The following is a 22,923-nucleotide window of genomic DNA, read 5'->3' on the forward strand; positions in this document are numbered from 1 at the left end:
GGCTCATTGCAATATTTCACTAACACTATGGTCAAACTGTGGTCGGCCAGTTGTCAACTGGCAGGATGTGCAGGAAATGTGCAGGAAGCTGCCGGTGCCCACAGCAGTTTGTGGTCAAGTTACATGAAGATGACTCAGCTGTCACATGCTGGTGACCATTTAAACACAACCTACAAAGTTTTCCTATAAAAATTACACCGGACTCGCTTAATGTTAAGGGAAACCTTCCAGGACATTGAAGTGTACGTACGCACTGTTCCTGTGATGCAAGATGCCATGTTGATTCCTTATCATTAACTCGAGTTCCCTCCGATGTGAAAGGATTGCTACAACATAACGGTAATGTTGATGCATATTTCTGTTATTGTATAAGTTTCTATGACTATAGTTCTTATGCCTATGTACCATTGACTATATATATTCATGTGCTATTAAAATAAATAGTATCTTGCTATAAAGAATATTAGTATTCGTGCCTGATTAGGATATCAGTGAGCGCTTCGTAAGTACGGGCTTTCAGCCCCCTTTTTAGTAGAATTTAGCAAGACAGATAGGAACCCTAATCAAAAGATAGTGATCACAGGTCTTATTGATCCATCCAAACTTAGTATCAGAGAGGTGTCCTGTTAGAGAAGCCATTTTGTATCCTTTTTAGTATAGAAGTTCATTATATTCTTGCACGTATGGGCATTTGATCAGTTATGCAATCAGTTATGCAATCCGTTATGCAATCTTGGAATGAGTAATTGATGTTCTATTTCACATCTGCTATGACTATCATTAAGGCCCTAGAATTGTTTATACGGTCATCTTGACCTATGCAGCTTGTTTGACATGGTTTGATTGATTACATCTCTTGAAACGCTTTTTATTACATATCTTTTTGGCCTTGAAATATTAATCCTTTCCTTATGTGATGATATCATGCTTATTCCCAAAATGACTATATTTGGTATCTATCTAAAGTTATGTAACTATATCACATGTCTCATATTGCGTAATCAGCTTGAAAGGTATAAGAAACCTTTGGATTCAATAAAGGATCAGAGCTATTTGACTCACTATAGACTCGAGTCTGTCTTGGTGTTTTAAGCCTGCTCTCACAACCGGCCGGTCCGTCCCTGCTGCCTGAGAGGAAACAAAAGCCCGGCTTTAACAGTTTGGAGGCCCCCAGCGAGCCCCATGACTGGGACCCAGACAGACTTTCCCCTTTCTATCCGTTTAGGACTGAACACAGCGATCTTCCTCGCTTGAACAGAAAATACTAAACCTAGGTAAGTTGATCTTTTTGATCTCAAAGTATTTTCTCTTCAAGAGGGGGTAGAGGGCACGAGTCAGTCTCCGGGGGATATAAACAGGAAACTCGCGAATCCTCAGGTAGCCTTTATGTTTATTGTTTGTTTGTCTTGTCCTATATGCTGAAAACAAAGTTGTACTTTTTGTAAATTATGCTGCTGAAAGTCTTTCCTTTTCTTCTTCTGTCTTCTTTCTTTATCTATTTCACAATACTAACCCACTAACTAATCATATAATACTTGGCTACTTTTCCTTATTACCTTTTCTATCGGATATATTATATTGAAGTTGTTTTTTTGTTTTTAGGTGATAATATTCTGTCACTTTCCCCTGTATAGTCAGAGACTTGCAGTGCAAAGTGAGGGGGGAGAACAGAGACTGCAGCGTTGTGACCTTATGACCCGCACTCGCTGAACAGAGCTCATAGAATTGGAATACCGTGTATTAACGGAGTTAGAAGTATGTCATTTATTTCCAGATGGGCAAAAACAGAAGATCTAGTCTAGTATATATTGTTAACAGTTGTTTTACATCTCTGATGTTTAGAGGTATGGTTTGAGCTGCATATGATTTGTTAGGATTGGTGAACATTGTCTTTGCTTAGTAACATTGTGTGATATGAAGGTAAAGTTGCAATAGAAGATATATAGAGAGTTGTTGGACTGGGAATGAGAGAGGATCCACTGGATTACACTCTCTGGGAGTCAGCCCTAGTAACGGGACCAGGAGGATGGACTTGTGTGTGCGGAGAACAAAATCCTGATTGGCGTGAATATTGTGCTGCCTGTGGCAGACCAAGACCACGAAAACGAGCAGGATCTTGTGTCCCCAGCATAAGATCAGGGAATAAGATCAGAATAGACGCACACCCTGTACTATGGGTGGATTCAGGAATGGAAGTGTCAGCATCAGATGATTCTGATGAATGAGGAATATATAGCTATTGCAATTGGAGTTGTGTTGTATTTGTTTGTGTGTCTTTGCTAGCTTAGACAATGGTATATTAGGAAAAGAAAGAAAAAGCTGGTTTGATTACCTTGAAAGATAGGGGTTCACCGTTGACTGCTAGTAGGTAAATACTAGATTCAGGAAGGGAATTTGTAGCTAGCGGAAAGGAATTAGTAGCTAGCGGACATAAGTCAACCGCTTGAACTGCTAGCCAAGGGATCGCTACCCTTTGGGCAGATCAGCAGATAGTGTGAGGTGGAGGGTCGCTACCTTTGAACTACCACACTATGGGAACCAGTCTTACCAGACATTCTACTAAGTCAAACAGTATGGATCAAAGATTCAAAATGATTGACTTGGTCAGAATGGAGAGAAAGCAGTTAAGAACAGTGCTAAAATACTGAAGAAGGCGGGGATGCCTAAGACAGGTTGTTTAGATTTTTGCCGGTGGCAGCAGTTCGGCCGAGAGAATTACCAATGGATTCAGAGGCACGGATACCATGCTCAAGTTGCAGCGTGGCTCCGGACTTCTGAACGCCATCATCCTCTTATAAATGACCATGACGATAAGGATAGACTTAAGGTATCAGAGGAAAATATGATTGATAGATTGTGTTCAGACATGTATCAAGGGCAGGATGAAAATGTAGACGAATATCATGCTCGATGTGTTTCCCTTTTTATGGATCATGGTTATGACTTAAAGCACTTTAAAGAAGTACTGCTCTTTAAGGGTATGTTCAAGGAGGGGTTAAGGAGAGATCTTAGAAAAGAAGTAGTAAGAACATGTGTAGATTATTCATATGTACCACTTGAACAATCATTTCACATGATAAGAGCTATAGAAGATCAGATGATGAAAAAGAAAGCTCAGGAACAAACCCCTGTAATGGTGAACATACACTCAGGAGCATTTGATAATGCGGTAAAAAGATCAGTGGAAGGAATACAGACTGAGCGTAGAATGGATAAGATGCCAGATTTTGATGTGTATAAAGAAAAGGGATTGTGTTTTGGATGTGGAAAGAGGGGGCACTATAAACGAGACTGTCGCAAGATAAGAAGAAAAGGGCAAGGGGAGGTACAGAGAAAGGGAGTACTTAATAGAACAGACCTAGGTTACAATCATAAAAACAACAGACTGGGACTGGGAAATAGGCAGCCCCCAAAGAAAGCAAATAATTAAGGTCAAACCTGTAGATGGCCCTTCGGCCACTGCACAGGTAACCCTTCCCACTAGCAAAAATATAGATAGTATAATATGAGAGTAAGCCGTACAATAATTAATTAAGAAACAAAAAATGCTGGAATAGTTCATTATAAAAATTTGGAATCACTGTTACAGGACCAATTCCGGAATCTATGCTTGTTGTAATGATGTCTTTGATTTAAATAGATGAAAGCAAGCTGGATGAGAACCATCATCAAAATTAAGGTACCTGTATGTTTGTGTATAAAATAATATCCCCTGAGCAGAAAGCAGAATGGAAGCCATCACAAAACAGGTAGAAAATTATCTAAAAGAACAGGATTGGAGTAATTGGTGAGTTGTGAGTTGGGGAATGTCATTCCTTCAGTGTCAAAAAAAAAAAAAAAAAATGCAGCCAACTATTTCATGTGCTGGCAGCATGTAATGTTAACAAAATCCTGTCAGCAAAACTCTAAAAGCAAAAGAGGGTTTTGAGATGCTGAAGAAGTGACATTCTCTGTGGATTCATAATTCCCTCTACACCGGCACTGGAAGATATCTCATTTTATTTGTCTTGTTATAATTTAGGGAAAAACACCATCTAGTGGGATATGTATGCGTATGTATAAATATATATATATGTTCCAGTGGTGGTTACCCGTGCAAAGAAAGTATGTTAATGTTAATTTGGTAATACACCTTAGAAATACAAGGTACTATACTCAGTGTAGTAATTACTATTTCAAGTATTGACAAAGTATTTATTAATGAACTGACTAGCAAAGTGTAAGGTAGCTCTACTCATAATATTCAATCCAGCTACTTTGTTATTCGACACAGATGATAAATGAAGTTTAGAGACAATTGTTTGTATCGAAAACCCACAACCTTTGAATTGTTTGTATATTGTATATTTGTCCAGCAAAAATTTTGAGTGAATAAATATACAAAAGGGGGGAAAGGAGGTTATCTATTATATACTCTAGTAGTATAGTAGCACTTCCCTTGTAATAGCCACTATGAAACATGTCTATTAAGCAGAAAAATGAAAATATAGTTGTTTTGTTCAGTATTTTTGACCATATAAAGTATAAATGCTGAAGATTATTAACTGGTTGGAGGTAATGTTATAAGAATGATATGATGACATATTTTTAGCTTTGTTCTTACAGATGATTGGTCGCTTCTGCACTGGAAATGCTACGGCTTACACAGCACGAGATAATTAAAATTTAAACCACTCCCTTCTTACCTATATTAGTACAGAAGGCAGTGATGATAAGGCCCTCTCTGAATGGGAAAAGCAGAACTGGGTAAGATAGTTAAAAATATAAGCGATAGATCTTTACTGAGTGTCAACTGAAATAAAAACTGTAGAATACGTATGAGCCCGAATGAAGGTTCTCCTGTTGTTGCTCTCCTGTTATTAAATAAGCCAGGTACAATGAAGATAAAGTCTAGACCTGAGCTGACAGTGATGGAGCACAAAAAGATGCTTACACAGGTGTAGTTAACAAAGAAACAATAACCGGGCCTAGAGTTGAGAGTTTTCCATCTTTCCCTGTACAGACCACCTTGGTGGCTCCTGTCACGTCTGTGACGTCTGCCACTCCTTGTGTTCTTAAATCCCTACAGGTACAAGAAATTCAACGAGGAGTGGAGATAGAGACGCAGGAAGCCCAGCTGACTGAGGTCTGTGGATACAGGGCGGTAATATTTCTCTGCCATAAGCTCTCTTCTTATTGATGGTCCAGGTAACCAATAGATTAATAAGGAATTCTCTGTGAAAAACGGATATAAGTGTGTGTCTTAAGAAACAAGGTATGGGTGACACCAGAATTTAGTCCAGATTTACCCAGACTTGTAAGACATATGCCCAAAATTACCCAAAATAATGTAAGAAGGAAAACTGTATAGTTCATAGAAGTATACCCTGCATTGGCTCTTCACATCTCAGAGACCGCAGATAAATTATAGTGACATACCATAAGCAGGTGTTATGCAAGTTTGTGCGTGTTCTGTAGATTTTTTCCCAGACTTGGTCAGAGGCAATCCAGTGCAGAAAATGATATGTTATTACTAGAAAAGCACATGATAGAAATTGTGTATGTGGGATATGTATAAGGGATAAAAGATAATTTTTGTCTTTTGTACATATCTTACATATACAAGATAAGAAGGTACAAAATGCAATTTTTGTTCACAGATCCAGTAATCAGACGTGTAATTTTTGATATATAAATGATTAATTAAATATGTATACCATGTAATAAACAGTTGATTTCAGTTTCATTCCAGATCCTTCCAATCTGGAACACATTCTCTGAAGTTTGGGGGGACTGGGTGACGGTCTGGAGGCGTGTGGGGGAAACTTGGATCTACACCAAGTCCAACTTAGTACACCAACCTCAGTAAAAGTCCATACATCCCATTGCAGGAGGGTTCACAAAGATTAAAGAAATGGCATTAGGGAAGTATTGCGTATTGCTTCTCTTTCTATATGTTGTTCTCCTCTTAGGAACAAACAGTGGGACAATAAATTTGTAATGTATCATGAATATATATTAATATCATGTCTTGTTTTGTAACCCCCATACCCAATCAAATGTTAAAAGTTAGTTTTGGAATAAGAAGTTATACCCCAAACCAAAATCCGTATTGTACCAGACCTCCTTGTATATCCCTACAAAGATACATACATGAAACAAACTGGACCAGAGCCTATAGATTCGAACATGGTGACACTGATACCTGTGCAAATCGCAGTGCAATACACATGAGTGAAGAAGTTGAAGAAGGGCAGTTGGGTGATGAAGCAGCAGATATGTCAATAGCTAATGATAAAGAACCATACTGTGTGCCCTTTCAATTTTATAGAGTAGTTATGAGACCTTGCGGTTTGTATCAGTAGTAATGGCGTTACTAAGTGAATATCAGTTTGAACTTCCAAAAGGTATTTACATTGTTTGTGGGAAAAAAAAGCTTATAGATGGATTCCAAAGGGAGCAGAGGGAACCTGTACATTGGCTAGATTGGAACCTGCAACATGGGTATGGAGTGAGGATGATTTCCCATACAAAAACATTCCTCAACACATGCTTGCAAAACGTGATACTGACACAAAATCTAGCAGACACAGAAGCATTTGTTTAGTACACCATGGTACATGCAGGCAGGAATGGTACTGACAGGTCCATTAGGAGTAATGTTGGGGAACATGAGAAATGCCCAAATGATTCAAGAACTAGGAGATATTTTTGATAATGTGACTGATCTATTATTTGATGCCATAAATATAGAATCAGCCTACACAAAACAGCTCATCATCATTACCAATCAACATTCTATGGTACTTGATTATCTCACTGCTTCTAGTGGAGGTTTCTGTCAAGTGGTGAGACCTTCATGTTGTCACTTCATAAACCCTGAAGGACTGATGCAGGTTACACATGATATAAACCGAGCAGAAAGACTTAAGAAGGGATTTAAGGAAGCCAATGCATTGAGTGAACTACCCTTCCCCGAATGGCTTTCCTGGTTAAACCCACTGAATCTATTCAAAGGTGTGGGCGGATGGATCACAGGGATAATACATTATGTCATTCAAGGAGCGTTTATAATATTAGTAATTGCAGTATTGGTAAAATTATTTGTAATGCTTGTAAAGAAAATTCTAGGAGCTAATTGTAGCTGTTTTTCAGGAACATACAAACCCCAAAAGAGAGAAGCTATTGATACTGAATCCCTCCAAACTCAAGTAATGATGACCATAGCAACCACAAAGAGATGCACATGTATGATATGTGACAAAGATACCCTGGCAGACTTAACCGACTGTGCCTACTGTGGAAGTCCTATGGAATCGTTTGACCACAAGATGCAAGAACATCAGCATGAAAAGAACTTTAATACTATACACCATAAAGTTACACCATAAAGTGTGTGATATATAAACACACTACAAAGACTCCATAAAGTTACACCATAAAGTGTGTGATATATAAACACACTACAAGGACTATACAAACATATATCACATTTATATAATGAATAAACTGGTAGAACATACATATATATGATATTATACTACATATAGCCTTAGGTATATTTCCCCTCTATGAATAGTAGATAGGATGGGAATAGGGACATGTAGGCCGATCCCACAGAGCACGTTTGAATGGCAGGTCCCCATGATGCGCGTAGGGAAAGCCTAGTGTATTGTGAAGTAGGACAAGTCTCTGCGGTCTACCCTATAGGAAGGGACAGATGAGATAGAACATAATTAATCAAAAGAGGGGAATTGTTAGAGAAGCCATTTTGTATCCTTTTTAGTATAGAAGTTCATTATATTCTTGCACGTATGGGCATTTGATCAGTTATGCAATCAGTTATGCAATCCGTTATGCAATCTTGGAATGAGTAATTGATGTTCTATTTCACATCTGCTATGACTATCATTAAGGCCCTAGAATTGTTTATACGGTCATCTTGACCTATGCAGCTTGTTTGACAAGGTTTGATTGATTACATCTCTTGAAACGCTTTTTATTACATATCTTTTTGGCCTTGAAATATTAATCCTTTCCTTATGTGATGATATCATGCTTATTCCCAAAATGACTATATTTGGTATCTATCTAAAGTTATGTAACTATATCACATGTCTCATATTGCGTAATCAGCTTGAAAGGTATAAGAAACCTTTGGATTCAATAAAGGATCAGAGCTATTTGACTCACTATAGACTCGAGTCTGTCTTGGTGTTTTAAGCCTGCTCTCACAACCGGCCGGTCCGTCCCTGCTGCCTGAGAGGAAACAAAAGCCCGGCTTTAACAGTCCTCAGTTGACCCGATTTCACGATGAAGAGAACGTGTTAAGTAGGTCTTGAACAAACCACTATTATGAGGAAGGATCGCTTACAGTTCAACATATGCAGGAAACCAGTGGTTAATTAGAAACATGTGTAGGAAACTAACGATGTAAAATTCATGGCTCATTGCAACATATGCAGGAAACCAGTGGTTAAGCCAGCAACGTGCAGGAATCTACTGGTGCCCACAGCAGCGTGTGGTCAGGTTACATGACCATGACTCAGCAATCACATGCTGGTCACCAATTGCAATACTCTGTGCACACGATGACCACAATGTACAAAGTTTGGGTATAAAAATACAGGGTTCGCTCAGTGAGACAGGGACATTTTTCCAGGACGCTGAAGTGGACGCCCCCTGCGCCTGTGATGCAGAGGCCGGGTTGTCTTCCTTCTCACTAATCGAGTCCCTCCGATGAGGAAGGAATGCTACAACATACGGTAATGTTGATGCCTATTTCTGTTATTGTATAAGATTCTATGACTATAAAGTAGTGCTAATGCCTATGTACCATTGATTATTCATGTGCTATTAAAATAAATAATATCTTGCTATAAAGAATCTTAGTATTCGTGCCTGATTAGGATATCAGTGAACGCTTCGTAAGTACGGGCTTTCAGCCACTTTTTAGGAGAATTTAGCAAGACAAAGAGCCAACTGGTGGTGGCCACACCGCAACTTATAGAGGCCAAATCTGGTAACAGATTCACTTTAAGCATTACAAAGGTGTTACCATTTAAAAAGACAGATTGGAGAAATGGGGCCAGGATATTAGCAGAAAACTGGCTGCAGTGGAAAGCCATGAAATAAGAGCGGCTTTGGTACTAACTACTATGGAGGAAAACTGTGACTATAGACAATAACACATTTACTAAAATGATCACCCTCCACCCTGAAAGCCTTCACCAACAGTGATTTAGTAACTAGAGGTGACACATCTGGAGTAATTCGAGTATGTGGCTCATGGCAATCCAAACTATTGTAGGGGGCCAATATTTTCTGTCAAATGAGTTTCTTGAAGAAATATTAGATATTGACTTTCTGTATTCCCAGTTCACCCACACAGTCAAGATTGCCAGTTTAACCAGAGTGTAAATGTCAAATCTAGGCCTCAAAGCCCCTATAAACAGTTGCCCCACACAGCCAAGATTTACAAACTTCCCCAACAGAGCAAGGAGTTTAACATATTTGCCCTATGTAGCCTGTATTCCCAGTTCCCCAAGAGCCAAGACTAACAGAGTTCCACCACAGACCAGCGAATTCTGAAAAAAGGGACCCCCAAATAGCCTGTTTACCATTTTAACTCACAACCAAGATTGCCCAAGATCCACCACCCAGCACCCAATTAAAACAGAGATGGGCCACAGAACTCCATCCAACAGAATGCTCAAATTCAAAAGTGACAGATGCTAATTAGTTGAGGTTCCCACAGCTTTACTCATTTTTAAATGGGTGACGTTGGCAAAAGATGCCCATGCTCCTCAGCTGCCAACTCTGCGCTTTTAGCAGGGCACCAATTTTTAGACTGTCTCTTTTAGGCAGTACTTGAGCCTAAGAAATAATGAAGACCAGCCTGCATGCAGCAGAGGAAGGTGTTTCAGTTTGGAGTGTGTTTCAGACGTTCTCGCCCAGAAGCAGCACCACCACGGCCACGTCCCTTAGTAGATGTTTGTGTGCCAAAAAATGAGAACAAGTTCAGATTATTACATGGCCTGTACCTGTATACAGAGAATGATTATAACAAAGCTTGTACGCAGCTGTTTTTGACTGCTACGCCAAGTTACATGATGCACGATGAACTACATACACCCATCACTGTCCCTCACTTCTACCGCGTTGTATTCCTGCAATGTATTTGTTTTTTAGTAACTGCAACTATCACTGTCCCTCATTACAACATTGTACTCTACTTATTGTAGTGAAGGCAAAATAATGGCGTGCCCCATGATCTGGCCTTTAGACACACCGAATCACAGGGTGCGTCAACCAATCACAGCAAATGCCAATAATTGGCATGGCTGCGATCGTCCAGAAGTGCCCAAAGCCTAAAAGCTTTCTGATTGGCTGCTCTGCAACTTTTCAACAAGCTTTATTCGGATGAGAAATCCAAATAGGAAACAGACGTACAGTAAAAAGTCTGTGTTCGAGCAGTGAACACAAGGTGTCCGATAGAGACCTTGAACTTTACAGTTCAGGCTCACTTATCCCTATTTATGATGCCTTTTCATGGCTAACAAAAATAAAATAAATGATGTTACAAAGCAAGCTTTCCAGACTACTTAGATCTCTTCATCAACTACAAGATTATTATTTTGTTTCTCCTACTGAGAGCAATCAATCTTTATTCAACTGGCAAACACGACACCAAACTAAGACTCTAGGGCGTCACCAGCATCATTACCCACCGCTTTCTCTTAGGGGTCCACCATACAGATTATATTTTTCTTCCCATGAGTTTCTAAGTTGTCTGCACATTCTACGTACGCTGTCATTTGGCTTTGCAGATTAGAGATCTGGGCAGCTAAGGGTTAACATCTTCTAATTTCAGGGGATAGGGTGGATCCTACCTGTAAGATCTGGCTGATACAGAGCTCACTCTAACAGAAGGGCGTCCAATGCCCAAAATAATGGGGACAGTTTTGGGTGGAGGAGCATGTGGTGGTCTAGCAGCAGAATGGTGACCATTTGATATGGCCGGACTACAACCCTGCTAAAGCAGCCACAGCCGGTGACTGAGAAGAATATGTGACTTCTCTGCAATTAGTGGTTACTACTCACCTGGATAGTCATCTGTAGGAATTTCGACTTTAAACCACTCATCATCCCTCACATATGTCTCTGTAGTATTAATATGGGTCAGATCTTCACCCTGAAACAAATATTGTAAAAGTCACAGACAGATGGAGAAGTCCCATCTATGATCAGTTCTAATCCTGCCATCTCCACCGCTCTCATTACACAAGTATAAAACATATAATACTGGAGGATAAAACAAGACTGAGCACAAGACCTTCACAGCCGTCTACACATCATAGGGAGATTTCATGGCACCTTCTCTCCATCTACCTGATGATCCTGAGGAACATCGGGATCTTCTTGTTTACAGTCCTGTGGGAGAAGAGGACGGGGACATCTCTCTGGTGTTGTCCTCTTACTGGATAGACCTGGAGGAGACACATACAGGGACTGAATTCATTCCTTACATACAGATAATTATAGGCCGTGTGTACTTAGTCCTGTCTATTACCTGGTAATGTGAGGGGCTGGGGAAGCTCCATCATGACATCCTTGTACAGATCTTTGTGTCCTTCTAAATACTCCCACTCCTCCATGGAGAAATAGACGGTGACGTCCTGACACCTTATAGGAACCTGACACATACAATGATACCGTCAGCCCCGATCCCTTCATAGCGTTACTGTATAATGTCCCAGCATTCCCAGCAGTGTCACCTCTCCAGTCAGCAGCTCAATCATCTTGTAGGTGAGTTCTAGGATCTTCTGGTCATTGATGTCCTCATGTATCGGGGGGTGAGGTGGAGGCCCTGTGATTGGGCTCAGGGGTCTTCCCCATCCCTCAGACACAGGGGCCTGACAGCGCTCACTAGAGGTCTTCTTCACTACTGTGTAATCCTGGATATGGAGAGACACAGTAAGAAATCTCACTCCAGACATTTCCAGAGTCCTCACCTCTCCAGTTCTGTCCATCTGTTATTCCAATAGATAAGAATGATGTAATGTGACGTCATCAGAATCTCTCACCTCTCCAGTAAGCCGGAAGAGGATCTCTAGGGTGAGGTGTAATATCCTCTCCGCCATCTTGTCCCTGTCCATATCCATCCTTCACGGGGCAATCAGGAGAATTCTCTTCTATAGAAGATCTCCACTGAGAGGATCCGATATTGTAGGAACCTAAATGGGGAGAAGATGACGATGAAACATCATAAAGAATCCGCTGTAATAATACAATTACTGGAGAGAATAAGGAGAAACATATAATGAGAACATTCTGGAAGACATTATACTGTGTGGGGGCAGAAAGGGGCCGAGGACCGAGGGCAGAAAGGGGCCGAGGACCATGGGCAGAAAGGGCCAAGGACTGAGGACAGAAAGCGGCTGAGGACCGAGGACAAAAAGCGGCCGAGGACAAACAGTGGCCAAGGACCGAGGACAGAGAAGGGCCGAGGACCGAGGGCAGAAAGGGGCCGAGAACCGAGGGCAGAAAGGGGCCGAGAACCGAGGGCAGAAAGGGGCCGAGAACCGAGGGCAGAAAGGGGCCGAGAACCGAGGGCAGAAAGGGGCCGAGAACCGAGGGCAGAAAGGGGCCGAGAACCGAGGGCAGAAAGGGGCCGAGAACCGAGGGCAGAAAGGGGCCGAGAACCGAGGGCAGAAAGGAGCCGAGAACCGAGGGCAGAAAGGGGCCGAGAACCGAGGGCAGAAAGGGGCCGAGAACCGAGGGCAGAAAGGGGCCGAGGACCGATGGCAGAAAGGGGCCGAGGACCGATGGCAGAAAGGGGCCGAGGACCGATGGCAGAAAGGGGCCGAGGACCGATGGCAGAAAGGGGCCGAGGACCGATGGCAGAAAGGGGCCGAGGACCGATGGCAGAAAGGGGCCGAGGACCGATGGCAGAAAGGGGCCGAGGACCGATGGCAGAAAGGGGCCGAGGACCGATGTCTGAAAGGGGCCAAGGACCGTGGGCAGAAAGGGGCCGAGGACCGAGGGCAGAAAGGGGCCGAGGACCGAAGGAAGAAAGGGGCTGAGGACCGAAGGAAGAAAGGGGCCAAGGACCATGGGCAGAAAAGGGCTAAGGAACGTGGGCAGAAAGGGCCAAGGACCGAAAGCAGAAAGGGGCCGAGGACTGAGGGCAGAAAGGGACTGAGTACTGAGGAGAGAAAGGGGCCGAGGACTGAGGGTAGAAAGGGGCCGAGGACTGAGGGCAGAAAGGGGCCGAGGACTGAGGGCAGAAAGGGGCCGAGGACTGAGGGCAGAAAGGGGCCGAGGACTGAGGGCAGAAAGGGGCCGAGGAGCGAGGGCAGAAAGGAGCCGAGGACTGAGGGCAGAAAGGGGCCGAGGACTGAGGGCAGAAAGGGGCCGAGGACTGAGGGCAGACGGGTTTCCTCACTTCCGGCCTCTCATAGTTGGGGCGTTTGTATCTATCAGAGGAAAAGGAACAAAAACCTCACGATTCATAGAAATCAGCGAGAGAAAAACACCAAGAAAGTCTCAGAGCTGAAGGGGTTAATGCCGCCTGCCCCAGTAATGGGGAATCTCCACACACCTCCTCCTGCAGAGCCGCACACTAGATATATGGCTGCTCTGTGCTTCCAGGACCTGTGATGATGTCACATGGAGGGGAGGAGTCAGGGGTCACATGATCAGCTCCTCAGTGTAGTCCTATATTGGCGTGCACACAGTGAATGAGGTACAATGTCAGAGGATGGTTATAGCATACCGGTACCTCCCAACATTTAAAGATGAGAAAGAGGGCCAAAGTATGCGGCGCGCGTAGCAATTTTAGGACACACCCCTAACCACACTCATTTTGCAATCTGTCACGCCCACATCCAATCCTTTTCAGCACTGCTGATCACATTGTTTAAGGCTGCGTGCCCACGATCAGTGTTTGCAGCATTTTGGATGCAGTGTGTTTTTGCTCTGTCCAAAACGCTGCGTTGTACAGTACAAGCACAGTGGATTCATTTCTAGAAATCTCGTGCCCACTGTGCTTGTTTTTTCTGCAGCAAACACTGACCTGAGGAGCGTCTTTCCAGACTGCAGTATATCAATTGTTTGCTGCAGTTGCATGCGTCCTCCGTAGGGAGAACACAGCAGGAGACCGCAGCGCACTGAACCCTGATCGTGGGCACAGGCAGCTGTGGTCTCCTGCGGAGGAGACGTGCAGCCCCACAGGTCAGGACCCGCTGCCTCCAGGACACAGTGACTCCTGATCGTGGGCACAGGCATATGCACATATACGGTACTTATTTGAAGAAAAATTCCCTAAAATACATATAACAGTCTCGCACCCCTACAATCTATTCTAAACTATGCTGCCCGGCTAATCCACCTGTCCCCCCGCTACTCCCCGACCTCTCCTCTCTGTCAATCTCTTCACTGGCTTCCCATTGCCCAACGACTCCAGTTCAAAACCCTAACCATAACCTACAAAGCCATCCACAACCCGTCTCCTCCCTACATCTCTAACCTAGTCCCCCGGTACTTACCTACACGTAACTTCCAATCCTCACAAGATCTCCATCTCTACTCCCCTCTCATCTCCTCTTCCCGCCATTGCATCCAAGATTTCGCCCGTGCCTCCCCTATACTCTGGAATGCTCTGCCACAACACATCAGACTCTCGCCTACCTTGCCAAGCTTCAAAAGTAACCTGAAGACCCACCTCTTCCGACAAGCCTACAACCTGCCGTAACCCTCAGTCTGATACAGCGCCGCACAATCAGCTCTACCCTCACCTACTGTATCCTCACCTATCCCTTGTAGACTGTGAGCCCTCGTGGGCAGGGACCTCTCTCCTCCTGTACCAATCTGTGTCTTGTACTGTTTATGATTATTCTACTTGTCCCTATTATGTATACTCCTTTCACATGTAAAGCACCATGGAATTGATGGCACTATAATAATAAATAATAATAATAAACAGACAAATCTATACACAGTCATCTACACTGACATACAGATATATACATCATACATATACACACATTGGAGGTAATAATATGGGGAAGCTGACAGCAACCGCACTCACCTACCCCACTTGTCTCTGTCCAGCTCCTCCTCGGCATGTGATCACTTGGCATCACTTTAACAGACCTAGCCACGCACAGTGCACACTGACACCGATACCGATGTACATGTATCACAAGGGAAGATGTGGGTTATTTATATATATATATATATATATATATATATATATATATATATATATATATACATACATACATACACACACACACACACACACTGTATTTATACAGTATATATCACAGGAGACTTGAATGATAACTCCGGCACACTATTAATTTCCCATAAACCAAAATAGACTGCAGTAATTGGATGTCAAAAGCTTTTTCTTTTATTTGTTAGTGCAAAACGTGAAAAAAACGGTGCTGTACAATTGGCCGCCAGGTGTCGACATTTCGGCTAACAAGCCTTCATCAGGTCGGACAGGCTAAATACATTATTTATAAATGAGAAGAACAAAACAAAGAAAAAAGAGCAATCAATTGTTATAAATGGCATCATTGTCAGGGTACACAAGGCAAAAGTAGAACATCCGAAACCATAGGTAATGACAGAACCATAGTGACAAGGGTACACGAATCAATGCATACAGTATAAACATTGAGGAAACCACGTATGAAGGTTCACAGAACCTGTTTATTATTATTGTGATATAACCCGGTGGATATAGGATACAGAATGGAGTGACCGTTTTTGTTCCAGGATAAATTTTATGTGCAGCGTAGGGGGACCGCGATGGGATCTAACGTCGCGCCCCCCTACGCTAACATTTTCATGGCCTCATTTGAGGATAAATATATTCATTCCCATCCCCAGGTTTTATGCCATGCCTTATTATGGCGTTGATACATCGACGACATCTTCTTGATCTGGGGCGGTGACCTAGATTCTCTATTTACATTTTTTGAAGAAGTCAATACGTACCAACCAGGTCTAACTTTTACCATTAACCATAGTACTGACAAGATCAATTTTTTGGATTGCTGGGTCATCAAAAACAGTGACGGTACCGTCACAACTGATATTTATACCAAACCCACGGATAAGAACAGCCTTCTCCATTACACCAGCAATCACCCAAAACACAAGAAAAATTCCCTGCCGATTAGTCAGCATACGAGAGTCGACCGGATTGTCAGCAACGAGGATAGTCGTTTGGTGAGACACAATGAAATGAGCAGCAAGTTCAGACAGAGAGGTTATCCCAACAATATAGAAACTAAAACGAGATCCTCATCCCATAAGCCACTAACAAAATCTGATCGCATGCCCCTTATCAACACATTCCATCCCTTTTCCCCACTGGTCAAGAAAATTGTCTTGAAGCATTGGCCACTTCTTGGCCTTTCCTACCCACAAATCAGTGAATTTAAGACACCCCCTTTGTTCTATTACAAGAAATCACAAAATATTAGAGACAAGCTAGTGCGGGCGGACATAGGTTCCGACCACCAAACAAAAATTCCTTAATCCACAGTGTGGCACTTTCCCATGCCTGAGATGCGCCCCGTGCTCCAATATCACCAAAAGATGCTCTTTCACACATTCCAGAACTGGCAAATCTTTTCCCATTAGAGACTTCTTCACTTGTGACAGCTCCTTTGTTGTTTACTACATCAAGTGCCCCTGCGGTCTCGGATATGTTGGGGAGACGACCCAACATATCCGAGACCGCATTAATAAACACAAATCCGACATCAGATGTGGTCGTACCCTGCTACCCGTTCCCTTTCACTTCATAACAGCGGGTCACAGGATTTCCCAGCTCAAGTTTCAGGTCATCGATCAGGTTAGCACAAACCGTAGAGGTGGTGATAGGATTAAACTCTTCCGGGAAAGGGAAGCCTGATGGATCCACACTCTGGGCACCCTTGAACCCCACGGCTTGAACCGGAGATATGAACAGGTTTTCTAATAATCCTTCCCATATAAAAATCATCATTATCTATTCTTATCTCTTTTCTATGATTTTCCCTATGTTACTAATGTATATGTTAATGTATATGTTAATACATGTATGTACCAATCTTATTTCTCTAAGTACATGTGATCACCTATACAGAACTATGGCAATACCGTAATTGGGATTTATAGTGCTGTCAGCTTAGGAGCAATCTGCTTATGGTCCCCTACTAATATTAAAGATTAAATGACTAATTATGCTCATATTGCTATTTCACCGTATAATCTCACAGTATAACCTATATCTATATATGCGATTATTCCACTATATGGTATCCTAATTCTCCTTTTCTATATTACAGAACTAGCACCACTTTGTGACAACCATATCCAGCTTGTCACTCACCCCTGCACTGAAACGTGATCTCCGTGCCTGGATCCACTACCAACACTGTCATGTGACTCACTAGCACGCCCTCCCTGCACATGTGCGCTCCAACACCTCACTTCCGCGTTCCACCAGCAGCAGTGACGCGCTCTCCACTTCTAACACTGGACCGTCGGCAACCACTCGCGCATGCGCAGTGCACCACGCCCCATCATGCACCACTTCTAACGAAACCGGAAGTGACGTTGCGGCTCTTTCCATGTTAAAAGGACGCTTTTCCATTTACCCTATACCCCACAGGACGAGCGATTTATCTCTGCGGCACCACAGGCTCATGGTAAGGTGACTCACCTGGACATTACTGGATCCACACTACCACTATAGGATGTATGCTTACTGATTCCCTCTCCTCCATAGCCAGCTACCTTGACTCCCTCCATGCCCACGGACTTTCCTCCAGGCCATACCACTGAAGTCATTAGGTAACTTCACCCTTATTTTTATTCTCCATTCTCCCTCCTTTATTCTCTCTCCTTCACTCCATACCCCGCAGTTACCACTGTGTCACCTCTGGTTTTATTATATGTAGCTGAAGTAACAATCAGGCACGACACCCTGATTACAAGTGTGAGCCCTGGACCCTGTCACGGTACTACAGGAGCTTCCCCTTGCATGACTCTCCCATGGTTGCTGTGGTTTCCTAACCCAACGGACCTTCCTCCAAAGTCATACCATTGAGGTTACTAGGTAACATATTTTTCATGTTCTCTCCTCTATTCTTTCCTCCCTCCCCCCCCCCCTTTCAATTTTTACTCTTTGGTTACCATTCAATTACCCTGATGTCATTTCATTTGGTGCAGCTGAAATCGGGCACATTTTCCTGATTTCCAGCATAAGCTCTGGAATTTCTCCAGCCCAACGGACCATATTCCAGGCTGTATCACTGAAGTCATTAGGTAACATTACCTTTGCCTTTACTCATTCCCCTCTCTCCCCCCCCCCCCTTTTTTTACCCACTACTCCACTTAATGAGCCTTGGATACTGATATCACACTGCAGGAGCTGCCTTCTCCCTGACACTCTGGTGGACGCAAAAAAGTTCCAAGCATCTGGACACTCCAGCTAGAGACATATACTACCACTGAGGTAATCAACACTTTACTTCCCCTGATTGATTCTACCTGATGATCAGTATCACCTTGCCATCCATCCTAATAGGTTATTCCCTATTCCTATACCTCTTGGAGGATGTCTCATGTTCTCTGGTCCAGACTTCCTCATTAGGATCATTTCACACACATTCCTAGGGTCTGATCCCATACGCCGGGATTACCCAGGGATTCCATATAGGGTATGTCCAAACAAACGCTTCTGTTCCTGATCTCTTCCTTTTACTATACTTTTACTTTTTCTTTACATTTTGCTTTTTCCTCCTTCAGCTGTCTCCACACGGAGATCCTTATATTGTTACAGCCATCCTACATACTCACCAGGCCGCTATTCCAGTGTAGGTCAAGGTGAGCATTCTTACCATGTTCTCCATACCCAACGGTCACTCCATTCTGTATCCTATATCCACCGGGTTATATCACAATAATAATCAACAGGTTCTGTGAACCTTCATGCGTGGTTTCCTCCATGTTTATACTGTATGCATTGATTCGTGTACCCTTGTCACTATGGTTCATTACCTATGGTTTCGGATGTTCTACTTTTGCCTTGTGTACCCTGACAATGATGCCATTTATAACAATTGATTGATCTTCTTTCTTTGTTTTGTTCTTCTCATTTGTAAATAATGTATTTAGCCTGTCCGACCTGATGAAGGCTTGTTAGCCGAAACGTCGACACCTGGCGGACATTTGTACAGCACCGTTTTTTTCACGTTTTGCACTAACAAATAAAAGAAAAAGATTTTGACATCCAATTACTGCAGTCTATTTTGGTTTATGGGAAATTAATAGTGTGCCGGAGTTATCCTTCAAGTGACTATTTTATTTCTCCTGAGCACCTATGGGAGGTGATGCGAGGTCTTCCCTCCTTCATTATATCACAGGAGAGGCTGGGGGCTACAGTATATACATTACAGGAGGGGCTGTGGGCTACAGTATATACATCACAGGAGGGCCTGGGGCTACATCGCAGGAGGGTCTGGGGGCTACAGTTTATTCATTACAGGAGGGGCTGGGGTTATAGTATATACATCACAGGAGAGGTTGGGGCTATAGTATATACATCACAGGAGGGGCTGGGGCTATAGTATATACATCAGAGGAGGGGCTGGGGACTACAGTATATACATCAGAGGAGGGGCTGGAGGGTACAGTATATACATCACAGGAGAGGCTGGACGTTACAGTATATACAACACAGGAGGGGCTGGGAGCCACAGTTTATACATCACAGGAGGCGCTGGAGGCTACAGTCTATACATCACAGGAGGGGCTAGGGTCACAGTATATACATCACAGGAGCGGCTGGGGGCTACAGTATATACTGCACAGGAGGGGCTGGGGGCTACAGTATATACATCACAGGAGGGGCTGTGGTTATAGTATATACATCACAGGAGGGTCTTGGGGCATAGACAGTACTTGAGGGGGCATACATATTAGGCCTGTTTCAGATGTCAGTGATTCTGGTATGTATGTGCTAGTTTTTATACGTACCAGAATCACTAACCTATGCAGACCCATTATAATCAATGGGTCTGCACACACATCAGTGATTTTTCACTGACCGTGTCTCCGTGCGGCGTAAATGCGTATCCGTGATTGCCACACAGAAACATGTCCGCTTTTTTCTGGCATCACTGATGTCCCACGGACCACACTATGGTGTGATCTGTGAAACACGTACCAGAAAAACACGGACATTGAAAATAAAAAGCTTTTTCAACTCACCTTCTACAGCGATGCTGATTTCGGCAGCTGCTCCGGCTCATTATGGCATGCATATTCATTTATGCAGCCAGAGCCGACCGGGAAGTAGCTGCAGAGGTGAGAGAGCGGTGGCTGGATGCTGAATCGCGGGACTCTTCAGCACCACGGACAGCAAGAGCGGGGACAGGTGAGTATATGTCCATGTCCAATCACGAAGTACGGATCACGTATCATGGATTGCACATGGAGGACCACTGTGTGCCGTGAATCAGGCCTAAAACACACTTCCGCAAAAAAAATGTCCATATGACACGGTCCGTTTTTCGGGTCCGTGTTCCGTATTTTTGGGGCGTTTCTTCGGTACATATGGCATCCGTGTGATGGCGTATGCGTGTCGTGTGTACGTGTAAAATGTCCGTGTATGTGTACGTGGAATGTCCATGTGGAATATCCGTTTTTGTGTTGCACAATGTCGTTGATACATGTCGGCTGACAGCAGACAGAGTTGCGCGATGAGAATGAACTCGGGTGAACTTCACCCGACTTCATTGTCATGCCGCAGCTCTGTCTGTGTGCCGCGTACTGATTAGCGGTCACCTGTGAAGGATTCACCAGTGACCGCTAATCCCCCGAGTGACTGAAGTGAGCAGCCCTTTCTCATACTTACCGCTCCCCGATCACCAGCGCGGCGAGGAACAGCTGAGCAGAGAGTACGCGGCAACAATTACTTTGAATATGCCGGCCGCTCATTAATCAATCTCGTATTCCCTGCTTTCCCCACCCACCGGTGCCTATGATTGGTTGCAGTCAGACACGCCCCCCACGCTGAGTGACAGCTGTCTCACTGCACCCAATCACAGCAGCCGGTGGGCGTGTCTATACTGTGCAGTAAAATAAATAAATTAAAAAAAACGGCGTGCGGTCCCCCCCCCCATTTTAATACCAGCCAGATAAAGCCATACGGCTGAAGGCTGGTATTCTCAGGATGGGGAGCCCCACGTTATGGGGAGCCCCCCAGCCTAACAATATCAGTCAGCAGCCGCCCAGAATTGACGCATACATTAGATGCGACAGTTCTTGGACTGTACCCGGCTCTTCCCGATTTGCCCTGGTGCGTTGTCAAATCGGGGTAATAAGGAGTTATTGGCAGCCCATAGCTGCCAATAAGTCCTAGATTAATCATGTCAGGCATCTCCCCGAGATTCCTTCCATGATTAATCTGTAAATTACAGTAAATAAACACACACACCCGAAAAAATCCTTTATTAGAAATAAAATACACAAACATATACCCTGGTTCACCACTTTAATAAGCCCGAAGAAGCCCTCCATGTCCGGCGTACTCCAGGATGGTCCAGCGTCGCATCCAGCTCTGCTGCATGGAGGTGACCGGAGTTGCAGCAGACACCACCGCTCCTGTCACCTCCACGCAGCTAATGAAGGCAATAGCGCGATCAGCTGTATTCAGCGTTGGCCGCGAGTAACCTCAGTGACAGCTCAGTTGATCGCGCTATTGCCTTCATTAGCTGCGTGGAGGTGACAGGAGCGGTGGTCTCTGCTGCAGCTCCGGTCACCTCCCTGCAGCAGAGCTGGATGCGACGCTGGACCATCCTGGAGTACGCCGTACATGGAGGGCTTTTTCGGGCTTATTAAAGTGGTGAACCAGGGTATATGTTTGTGTTTTTTATTTCTAATAAAGGATTTTTGTGTGTGTGTGTGTTTATTTACTGTAATTTACAGATTAATCATGGAAGGAATCTCGGGGAGACGCCTGACATGATTAATCTAGGACTTATTGGCAGCTATGGGCTGCCAATAACTCCTTATTACCCCGATTTGCCAATGCACCAGGGCAAATCGGGAAGAGCCGGGTACAGTCCCAGAACTGTCGCATCTAATGTATGCGGCAATTCTGGGTGGCTGCTGACTGATATTGTTAGGCTGGGGGGCTCCCCATAACGTGGGGCTCCCCATCCTGAGAATACCAGCCTTCAGCCGTATGGCTTTATCTGGCTGGTATTAAAATGGGGGGGACCGCACGCCATTTTTTTTAATTATTTATTTATTTATTTTACTGCACAGTATAGACACGCCCACCGGCTGCTGTGATTGGGTGCAGTGAGACAGCTGTCACTCAGCGTGGGGGGCGTGTCTGACTGCAACCAATCATAGGCGCCGGTGGGTGGGGAAAGCAGGGAATACGAGATTGATTAATGAGCGGCCGGAATATTCAAAGTAATTGTTGCCGCGTACTCTCTGCACAGCTGTTCCTCGCCGCGCTGGTGATCGGGGAGCGGTATGAGCCGGGGGAAGAAAAAAAAACGAGCGCCAATGTAAGTATGACTGAGAACAGCAGAAGAAAAGGTAAGTATACTGAATTTAATTTAAAAAAAAAGAAAAATAAGATCGCTAGTGTAAAAACGCACACGCACGAAACGTGCTGAACACGGACATACTCCGTGTGCGGTACGTGCAGGCACGGACCCATAGACTAAAGCGGGTCTGTGCCTGCGTGCTGCCGGCCAAAAACGGACATGTTGTCCGTGTAGAAAAGCGCACACACGTACTTACCTCATGGACACACGTTCCGTGCGATTTTACGTGTGTGTGCCATCTACCATTGATTAACATGGGTCTCCGTGTGTACGTGTCTCCGGTACGTGCAAATACGTACCGCACACGTAC

General features: G+C 43.9%; 1 protein-coding gene across 1 annotated transcript in view; it reads right to left on the reverse strand.

The window, feature by feature from the left end:
- Window positions 1-17,008, reverse strand: part of LOC142312981 (uncharacterized) — a 45,431-nt gene extending 28,423 nt beyond the window's left edge. The window contains exons 1-5 of the mRNA XM_075351969.1: window positions 16,802-17,008; window positions 11,757-11,936; window positions 11,552-11,675; window positions 11,371-11,468; window positions 11,083-11,173 (exon numbers count right to left, since the gene is read on the reverse strand). Of these exons, the coding sequence (XP_075208084.1) occupies window positions 11,083-11,173; window positions 11,371-11,468; window positions 11,552-11,675; window positions 11,757-11,936; window positions 16,802-17,008 (700 nt within the window). The remainder of the gene's footprint in view (window positions 1-11,082; window positions 11,174-11,370; window positions 11,469-11,551; window positions 11,676-11,756; window positions 11,937-16,801) is intronic.
- Window positions 17,009-22,923: the final 5,915 nt, after the last annotated feature.

This window comes from Anomaloglossus baeobatrachus, chromosome 5 (genome assembly GCF_048569485.1).
Source record: "Anomaloglossus baeobatrachus isolate aAnoBae1 chromosome 5, aAnoBae1.hap1, whole genome shotgun sequence".
Taxonomy (NCBI): domain Eukaryota; kingdom Metazoa; phylum Chordata; class Amphibia; order Anura; family Aromobatidae; genus Anomaloglossus; species Anomaloglossus baeobatrachus.